This window comes from Rasamsonia byssochlamydoides (assembly GCF_041956645.1).
Source record: "Rasamsonia byssochlamydoides strain NRRL 3658 unplaced genomic scaffold VTN77scaffold_15, whole genome shotgun sequence".
NCBI lineage: Eukaryota > Fungi > Ascomycota > Eurotiomycetes > Eurotiales > Trichocomaceae > Rasamsonia > Rasamsonia byssochlamydoides.
This window is the reverse complement of record NW_027192398.1, coordinates 68,979-79,008: the sequence shown is the minus strand read 5'-3', so window position 1 is coordinate 79,008 and position 10,030 is coordinate 68,979. Positions and strand designations below refer to the sequence as shown.

Genomic DNA, 10,030 nt, shown 5'->3' with positions numbered 1-10,030 from the left:
CCCCCCCCCGCCCCCAACTTGTTCAGCTGCCTAAGGGGTGCTACGAAAACCCCTGTTTCTCCTTTCACAGGCAGGGGTTTTACTAGGAATCCCCCTCAATCGCCCAGAATAAATACTGGGCGAGGGGGATTCGAACCTGGGGTGTGCAGCCAACACCAGTTCCGTAGGGAGTATCAACCTAGCTACTTGCTTAGGCCACACGCCCCAGGTTCTGTTGATGGTGTCTCCTGCACGTGTCCTTTATCTTGCTTGGGGGACCTCAGCGCGTCTGTAAAAGGTAGAGCCGTCGATCCTGCCACGTGAAAGACGGCGGGCAGGTTCTTTCCCCAATCAGTCTGTTGACAAGACATGTGCGTGGCCAGATATATCCATCCACTGGATTAAAGTTGCTTTCATCGTCATCAACATCACCATCAACACTTTATTTCTCATACCAAGCCGATGCTTCACATTATTCAGTCCCGGCACAGTTGAGCATCCTAATTATCACCCGCATACTGTCGTCATCGCCCATATATCTTCCACGTCCCGATACGAGTCATCTCCAATACCTCCGCCATTGTTATTCAGCACAGTGGCACATACGAGTGGCGATCATCACGTACCTCAACGGAATGAAGTGTCCGATGAATATCTGCAGCCGAGAAACGTGTCCCGCAGAAATTGGCCCTTGAGCTGGGAACTGTCTGCTAATACAGCCCCCAGGAATCGGATCATCAGGCATACTCGCATAGTCGATTATTACGGAGAGGGCGTGCTGCGGTCTTCTATACGCTTCCAGCCTTCCACCAGAGTCGACGAGTTGACCTGTCTCGCCGCCTGCGTTGCCTCTGTTACCTGCAGAAAGCCTCTCTGCGCTTTTCCGCACAGATCGTTTGATGGATCGCTGTCACTGGGCGGACAAAAAAACTTCGGACTGCCAAATTGCTGGTAACTTGAGAAAAGTGCCGAGTCAAATAAAGAAACGGCGCCACGCAGTGGTTAGGCGGGTTCAACCAGACTGGATTCCGTCTCGATAACCCCAGGATCTGCTCATAATCACTGTCTTTGATCGACTGTGGCCTATATGGCCATAAAGACAGTTGACACAAAGCGGACATCGATGTCAAGGACATGTGATATCAAATTTGGTTATGTAAGTGGAGTAGTATTATTAATTACCCCGCACAGCGAGAAGGAAGAGAAACATACAGCATTACGCAAGCATCGTTGAATCCGAATACGAATTCGAACTTCCTATAGTATCAATTATCGTGCACATGGTTGGTTTGACAGCAAAAAAAAGTCTCTGTCCCTTGGATAGGACGATCAGGTCACCTCATCGATCATCTGAATGCGATAATATTCGAGTATGTTTGATTTCGAAGAAAATATGCACCTGGGCAAAATTTCGGCGGACGTATTCGGCCGAACAGAGCTAGTGTTACTTCTATATCCGAATCTATAAAAACGGTGCTAGTAAAATGCTTTCGAAACCTCCAAAGCGAATTCATTGCTGTCACGTGCATCGCTTAATTCATATCCAGACTTATTACTTCAGTTTCAATACACGCTTATACCCCGAAACTTCACTTTAAGTGTGTATACAGTCCTCGACATAGCTATGGCGCAGAAGAAAGTCCTTATTCTCGGAGCAACCGGAGAAACCGGAGGATCGATTGTGGATGGGCTGTTGGAGGCAGGGAAATTCGTACGTCCACGTTCCTAAAACATTGATTCAACTACGTATGGCTCCAACTGACAGCCTTCTTAGGAAGTATCTGCCCTCGTCCGCCCCTCGTCGGTGGAGAAACCGGCCGTGCAAGCGCTCCGAGACCGCAACGTTGATATTCGCGTCGCAGACATCACCACCGACAGTGTCGAGACGCTCGCCCAGACGCTGTCCGATATCCACACCGTGATCAGCGCCATCGGACCCGATGCGCAGCTGGCCCAGCTGCGCCTGGTGGATGCAGCCAAGGCGGCGGGCGTCAAGCGATTTGTGCCCTGTGGATTTACGACTGTTGCTCCGCCGGGGGGAGTCATGATGATTCGAGATGAAGTAGACATCCTTCTTGCCTGATCTTTCTATATCGAGGCGAAGCACGTAAACGGGACTAACATATGTTTGTTTCCCGCAGAAAGAAACCGTCTACCAACACATCTGGAAGCTATATCTCCCCTACACAATCATCGATGTCGGGTTCTGGCACCAGCTGTCATTCCCCCGCCTGCCCTCCGGCCGCATCGACTATGCGAGCTTGTTCTCGTCTCCACCGACTTTCTATGGTGACCCGGACATGCCCACAGCCGTGACGGACCTGCGTGATGTCGGGAGATACGTCGCCCGGATCATCGAGGACGACCGCACTCTGAATCAGAAGGTCTTTGCGTACGGGGACGTGATTACCCAGCGGGGGGCAGCGGAGCTGGTCGAGAAGCTTTCGGGGGAGAAAATCGGGTCAATCAATCACGTATGTACAAGCCAGTCTTTGCCGTTATACCCTTCGCTAATCAACGATAAACACATATATAGGTCACATCCTCAGAACTCCTCGCCACCATCGACTCCTTCAAAGCTACCACCGATCCCACCGACACTGACACATCTTTGTCGCGGCTATACCAGCTCATCAGCGCCCAGTACAACTACAGCAAGTTCGTCCGCGGCGACAACCAGCCCGACCGGGCCGCCTATCTGGGTTATCTGGACGGCAGGAAGCTGTACCCGGATTTCGAGCCCATCTCGTTTGAGGCGTTCCTGAAGGAGGTGGTGGATGGGAAGGCCAAGCGGCCATATGTGGGGAGATTTTGATCTGGCCTTTCCCAAGAAAGGATTGTTTGTCTTGAGGATGGAGAGGCCGCATTCTATTGATCTTGTTGGAGATTGACAATTACACGGCCTCATATGATTTATATGCTGTGATGGGAGGATTTATCCGATATTGAGCTAGTCAATTGTTAGCGTCTAAGAAAGTTATTCTTCGATTCATCATTAACCAGCAGATAATCTCAAGTGATTCGAATGAAATAAAATAAAAGTAAGCCTATCTGGAGCTGGGCCATAGTACCTGAGTGAAATGAAAAATCGCATGACTCACTCTACTACGGATATAACCCATCCAGACGACAGATCGATTGATCGATCAATTGATAGAAATCAATCCAGAAATTAAATTTCACGTCGTCTCTGACTGACTGACTGTTTCCAATCAAAATCAGATTCAAAATCATCGTCATGGTGTCCAAGGATAATAATACACCCCCTTGTTATGTCAGGTCATGAATGAGGCATAAGAGATGCTCTTGACCAATTCCCATTCTGGCATCTCTCCTTTCCGCCTTCATTTCGTTTTGATGGCAGTATATTTTAGAGGCTCCTGTAGGTAGACTTTGATACGGGAGTATACTCCAGACTGCGGTTGTAAATAAATTGCATCAACTGATTGGTGGATAGATTTCATATAATAGCTTATCGTCGTTAGGTAGATAAACTAATCAGATTGACAGGGCTTCCACCAATCATGTTTAGCTGCCTAACGCATTACAACACACCCCCACCAGAATGCGCCATTATTATCGATCAATTTGAATTAAAATGGAACAATTCAAAGCGGGCCGTCGGCTATAACGGCGGGCTGCAGGACACCAACCACGTAAATCTTTTTCTTTCATCCTTGACCCCAAACTAACAGTTGTATAGCACTGGCCAGGCCAGATTCAAATCTGATTTGAGTCACCACCACTGGTCGATAGTGGATAAATTTAGTTGATAACAGAACAGCGATTCTTCAATGCAACTCTCTGGAGGAGCAAGAGAATTCCTTCTTTTTCCTCTGCCGGCTATTTCTATACTTCCAGCTCTGGCTCGACAGGTAATTGGGATTCACCCATGCGCCAAGATAAGTGGCTAGATTGGTAGGAATGGAGAGCACTCCGGCAGTCGTCCAGTATGCTCTCTTCTCGCCTTCGAGAGAAAATTCCTTGGCAGTCGCAGTAGAGAATAATAGTCCCTTGTCACAGAGGTGAGAATTAAGTATTTCTTTTAGTACCGTCACAAGGATACTGACCAGGCAGGCGGCTGTGGCAGGACCGCACCAGGAATGTCGCGTCTGTGATTGCTACCGGAGATCTCCATCTCGCCGCTCTGGTGCTATCATCCACCATTCTCTTGTGCCAGTTTCTGTTTGACTATGCTGCGCGTTACTGGAAAAAATCGACAAGGTCGTCGAGCTTCGACTCCGATGGCCGGGCAAGATCCTACACGCCAATCAGTTACGTTGTGTCCCAGATTGCCTTTGCCGTCGCCTCTTTCTCTCTGAGTGTCGCCGCCATCCACCAGTCAGGCAGCTGGAAACGATCGCTGCTCCTGGTCTACATCACCGTTCTCTGCCTGACACGCGTCCTATCCAAAGTCGACTCTTTCCGTGATCGGCTCTATCGCCATATCAATATCCTCGCGACGGCAGCGACGCTGCTATCCGCTGTCCAAGTCTTCTTGCCCATCACTATCATCGACTCCAACTACCGGCCTACCACCATCGAGACTGCCCTGGTTAGCTGTCTCGCCGCGACGGTCCTGATCCCCTTCATCGCCCCGCGTCCTCGTCGTCCGCCAAAGAAACAGCCAGGTGGCGACGATGAGGTGTTGGCCCTCGACGACGAAAAAGCCTCCCCCGAAGAGACCTGCTCCCTGCTTTCTTTCTTCTGGTCCTACGAATGGATCACTTACCTCGTCCTGCGTGGCTGTCGTCGAGACCTGACCGTCGACGATCTCCCTCCGCTGCCATCCTACGATGCACCCCTGAAATGGCTGCATGCCATTCGAAAACAACGCCAGCGAGGAGGCAAGACCTTCCGCACGCTCTGTCGACTCCTGCAACGGGACATCAAGATCATGGTGGGCTGGGCTGCCGCCGTCGCCATGGTCGACTACGTCGCTCCCACAGCCATGTTCCACCTGCTAGGATACCTGGGAAGTCCGCACGATGCCATTGTGCATCCGCTGCTGTGGATCCTGTTGCTTTTTGTCGGGCCCATAACTCGCTCCCTGTGCTATCAACAGTATATCTTTACCGCCACCAGACTCCTCGTGCGAGTCAATATGTCCCTGGTCCAGGAGATCTACCAGACTGCGTTGCGCTCCCATCTCTACGACGTCTCCATCGCCCAGACCAAGACAAATACCAAGACATTCAAGACATCATCCGAAGAGGCCTCCAAGAACAGACAGGCTGACATAACCACCCTCATGTCCTATGACGTCGATGCCATCTACAACTCGCGAGACATCTTCTTTGTCGCCGTGTCCGGGTCGATTTCCATCACCATCGCCATCACGTTCCTGTACCGGATGCTAGGCTGGCCGTCCTTGTTCGGCGTGACGGCCTTGTTTCTCATGACACCACTGCCCGCTCTGGTCTCTCGCTGCGTGTCTCAAATGCAACGGTCCGTGATGCGTGCCACCGATGCGAGACTATCTAAGATCACCGAGTATCTCGGCTCGATCCGCACCCTGAAGTACTTTGGCTGGGAGCCGGCCATGTCGGAGAAGATCAACGCCCTGCGAACCGTCGAGCAACAACGCATCTGGAAACGCAACGTTTTGACCGCGGTCATTACCATGATGGGCGACTTCTTGCCCATGGTCAGCTTGTTGGTCACTTTCTCAGCCGTTGTCCTATTCACAGATACGCCGCTAGAGGCTCCGGTCGCCTTCACCTCCTTGTCAATTATGGAGATTCTCCGATCCCAATGTGTCTGGATGTCGAACGTGATCCGCATGTCGTCACAGGGGCTCGAGTCCCTCCGGCGTCTTGATCGGTTCTTCAGTTCTGCCGTGGAGATCCAGCGGCATCCTGTCGGTCCGCCGGAGTTCCAAAACGCGACCTTCCGCCGCACGCCCATCGCAGACTTCAAGCTCCAAAACCTGTCCATTCTCTTCCGCCACAAGGAGCTGAACGTGGTCACCGGTCCGACAGGCAGTGGGAAAACCTCGTTACTACTCTCGTTACTGGGCGAAACCGTCCTCGAGTCCGGTGCCGCGACATGCCCTCGGGATGTGGCGTATGTGCCGCAAACCGCCTGGCTCCAGAATGACACCATCCGGCAGAACATCTTGTTTTACAGCGCTTTTGACCAGAAACGGTATGAGGCTGTGGTTGACGCCTGCGGTCTGACTCAGGACCTCGAGCAGCTTCCTGCGGGCGATCTGACCGAGGTGGGCGAGCGAGGTACGAGTCTGTCCGGCGGCCAGAAACAGCGGGTTTCCCTGGCGAGGGCGATCTACTCACGCGCATCGACTTTGCTTCTTGATGACATTTTCTCCGCGCTCGATACACATACGACCACCTTGGTGTACGAGCGATGCTTTCGCAGCGGCCTCTTGGCTGGGCGGACAGTGATTTTGGTGACTCATCTGCCAGTGGCTCTTCAGGATGCCCAGATGGTGGTGACTCTGGATCAGGGAGCTGTATCATACATTCGAGTGGCGCAACTCGATTCCTCTGAAGTGGCCATCACTGTTGGCTCGGAGGAGGAAACTACCGCGGAATCTTCCAGCTTGGAATTGGAGCTAGGTAAGCCCATGCCCGAGGTGGCCATGCCTAGCGTACCAGCAGAACCCCAGAGCAGTCAGCCTGGGCGTGTGGTGGAGGAGACGTCTGCCAAAGGGCGCATTCCACGGACATTGGGTAAGTTGTGAGCTATGTTTTCATAATATATACCGAATCTGACATCCTTTAAGCCTTCCAATATATGCTTCTTTTCGGCGGCTATCCATACGCTCTGATCGCGATCCTGTCGGCGTTCACGGTCCAGGTAGCCTACTTTTCTATCACGTACTGGCTGTCCATCTGGACCGAAGCGTATGCACGAGATGACGGCTTTGCCCACGTCGGCTTCTATCTGTCGATCTACGCGGCGGCTGTCGTGATGTATCTGTCCTTGCAATTTCTCAACAACCTCATCTATCAATACGGCGGCTGGACCGCCGCAAAGAAGATGCACTCGCAACTCGTCCACGCCATTCTGTCTGCTCCCATCTCCTGGTTCGATCAGAACCCGGTCGGACGGGCAATCAACCGGTTTGGTAACGATACGCGGTCCATGGACATGGTCTTGGTCGAGTGGCTTCGACAGTCGATGAATAACGGGCTGCGTTTGCTTCTGCGCATCGCGAGTATCGCCTCCGTCATGCCTATTTTCGCTGTGCCTGCGGTCATTATTTGCAGCATCGGATTCGTCATCGGTGAGATGTATACACGGGCCCAAGTCTCGATCAAGAGGCTGTGCGCAGTCAACTACTCGCCTGTATTCACCCACTTCACAGACACTCTGGCGGGTATGACCGTGATCCGAGCGCGCGATGGGATGGACAATATGTTTCAGAAGCTGTTGGCGGACAGGCTGGCGGTGCACTCTCGGGCCTCCGAGGCACAATACAACTGCAACCGCTGGGTCTCTGTTCGTTCAGACCTGTGTGCTGCCTCGGTGGCCGCCATAGCGGGCTTCCTGGCATACACCCAATCGGGATCGGCCGGTCTGGTCGGGTTCTCCCTGTCGAACGCGATCGGAATGAGCCAGAGCATCCTGATCCTGGTGAGGACGATGAACGAGTTGGAAGTCGAGCTGAACTCGTTTCAGCGGATCAGGGAATACGCCGACATCGAGTCGGAAGAGAGTCAGGCCACGCACAACAAGAACGCCAGTCGTCTCCCTCCAGCCCATTGGCCAGCAACCGGCCGGGTCGAGTTTCACAATGTCACCGCTCGCTATCATCCTGATGGTCCGGACGTGTTGAAGAATGTCACCTTCGTCGCGGCACCCGGCGAGCGCATTGCCATCGTGGGGCGGACAGGCAGCGGGAAGAGCACACTGGGTCTGTCCCTGCTGCGTTTTACGAATATTGTCTCCGGCAAAGTGACGATGGACGGCATCGACATCAGCACGATCCCGCTGAATCGGCTCCGTACGAGCATCAGCCTCATCCCGCAGGAACCGGTCTTGTTCTCGGGCGACATCCAGTCCAATCTCGACCCGTTCGGCCAGTTGAGTGAGACGGAGTTGCAATCGGCATTGTCTGCATGTACTGCCATTCACGTTGGCAGAAATAACAGCGCGTCTGGTGACAACCAAACTCAGGACCAGGACGCTTCCACTGCAATGACCCTCAGTCTCGACACACCCGTCGCGGCCAACGGCGAGAACTTCAGCCAGGGCCAGCGACAGATCCTCGGCCTGGCGCGGGCCATCAGCCGGCGGTCCAAGGTCGTCCTGCTGGACGAGGCGACGGCGTCAGTCGACCAGCGTACGGACGCGCATATTCAACGACTCATCCGGTCTGAATTCCCGGATTCGACCATCATCGCGATCGCGCATCGGCTGCGCACGATCATGGATTATGATAGGGTGATTGTCATGGGGGGAGGGGAGATTCTTGAGTAGGCGATCCTGACCATTCCTTCTAACACAATTCTTGTCAAGATTTAAAGCATAGCGGACAAAGCTAAACTAACCACCTATCTAATTGGACTTAGGATCGGTTCCCCAGCCGAATTGATCGACCGGAAGGGTCTGTTCTGCGACATGCTCCGGAACACGGGCGAATACGATGAATTAGTGGCGTTGGTCAAGAAGTCAAGAGCAGAATAGACTAGTCTAGTTTCCTCTCCTTGACAGCTGACATTGACCTGTCACAGAGTCTGTCTTTTGGATAGACTGAACTTCGCACCCACCCCAACAACCTCCCATCTTTTTTTTTTTGGAAAAGAGCTTTTATATATTGCGCATATATATATGAGATAGACAGACAGGCATATTGTATCATAGAAGCATATCACCATCACTCTTTCTTTGTGATGGTGAGAGTGTGTGAAAGAGAGGGACAGATAGAAATATATAGAAAATTTTGGAAAGGGCAAAAATGCTCTCAACCTAGGTAGTGAGTTGCCATTACTAGGTCATGTACAGTACCTTTAGAAGACCTGATCTGAGCAATAGCAATGAAAGAAGAAAAAAAATAGAGAGGAGAGAAGAAGTTATATATCGACACATCCATGCACGTATCTGTACCGCCAATCGAACAAGAAATAAACATGTATACCTAATTTCTCTACCTTTAATTTTATTCTCGCCCAGTTAAATCTTTGAATTCACAATCTATCTATTAATATTATTATAAATACCCACTTTTTTTTTTTTTGCTTTCGCTTTCCTCCTATCTCAGTATTATTATGGATATCATATCCCGACGCCCTTGACATGCCATTAACCCATCCTGTGTATTCGTATTCGTAACCGTGACCGTAACCATAACGTTCGTTGTTTTTCGTGACCAGGCCAGAGACCGGAATTAAAGAAGAAAAGCAAATAAAAGAAATGAAGAGAGAAAAGGAAAAGAAATATCACCTGACGAAGCTCCCTCCTTTACTGCTACTTGTCCTAGGCAACGGCCTGCTTTCGACTGTTCTTCTCATCAACCTTGTGTCGCCATTGCGCCCCGAACAGCGTCGTCAGCCACATGAGCACTCCCGCTGAAACCAGGAATCCTGCGCTGATGGTGCTGAACCAGCCGACGCCGATGGCCTCGACGGCCGGGAGGACGACACCCGTTCCGAGCGCCGCAAACGCGTAGCGGAAGAGGTAGTTCCCCGCGACGACCTCGGCGCTGCGGCCCTTGGCCTGCATCACGTCTAGGCAGTAGGTGTTCAGGCTCGGGAAGCAGAACAGCTGCGCCACGCCTTGCAGGAACATGGCCAGCACGGGCACGGGAATCCCGCCCACGGCCTTGGCCACCGTCCACCCGTAGATCAGCACCCAGCCCGGCACGACCAGGCCCAGGAAGACAAGGCACGATTTCAGCCGGTCCTCCGGCACGCGCACCCCGTTGCGCTTGCGGATCCAACGCTTGACGACGTAGTCTGCCCAGCGGCCGCCGACAAGCGTGCCAACCAGGTAGCCGCACCCGGGCGCGATGTAGAAGAGCCCGGACTGGATGGGCGAGATCAGGTGGAAGCGCGGGTTGAGCACGTAGCGGATGGGCGTCAGCAGC

The 10,030-nt window shown here is 52.4% G+C and overlaps 2 protein-coding genes across 2 annotated transcripts; both read left to right on the top strand.

The window, feature by feature from the left end:
- Positions 1–1,603: 1,603 nt before the first annotated feature.
- Positions 1,604–2,794, top strand: VTN77DRAFT_1873 (uncharacterized protein; the record flags this gene model as incomplete). Its single annotated transcript, XM_069417652.1, has 4 exons — positions 1,604–1,690; positions 1,754–2,041; positions 2,121–2,453; positions 2,516–2,794. 4 exons carry the CDS (start codon positions 1,604–1,606, stop codon positions 2,792–2,794), a joined length of 987 nt encoding a protein of 328 aa, XP_069279659.1.
- Positions 2,795–3,903: 1,109 nt separating this feature from the next.
- VTN77DRAFT_1872 (uncharacterized protein) lies at positions 3,904–8,631 on the top strand (the record flags this gene model as incomplete). The annotated part of the gene is made up of 4 exons (XM_069417651.1): positions 3,904–4,004; positions 4,057–6,671; positions 6,725–8,420; positions 8,517–8,631. 4 exons carry the CDS (start codon positions 3,904–3,906, stop codon positions 8,629–8,631), a joined length of 4,527 nt encoding a protein of 1,508 aa, XP_069279658.1.
- Positions 8,632–10,030: the final 1,399 nt, after the last annotated feature.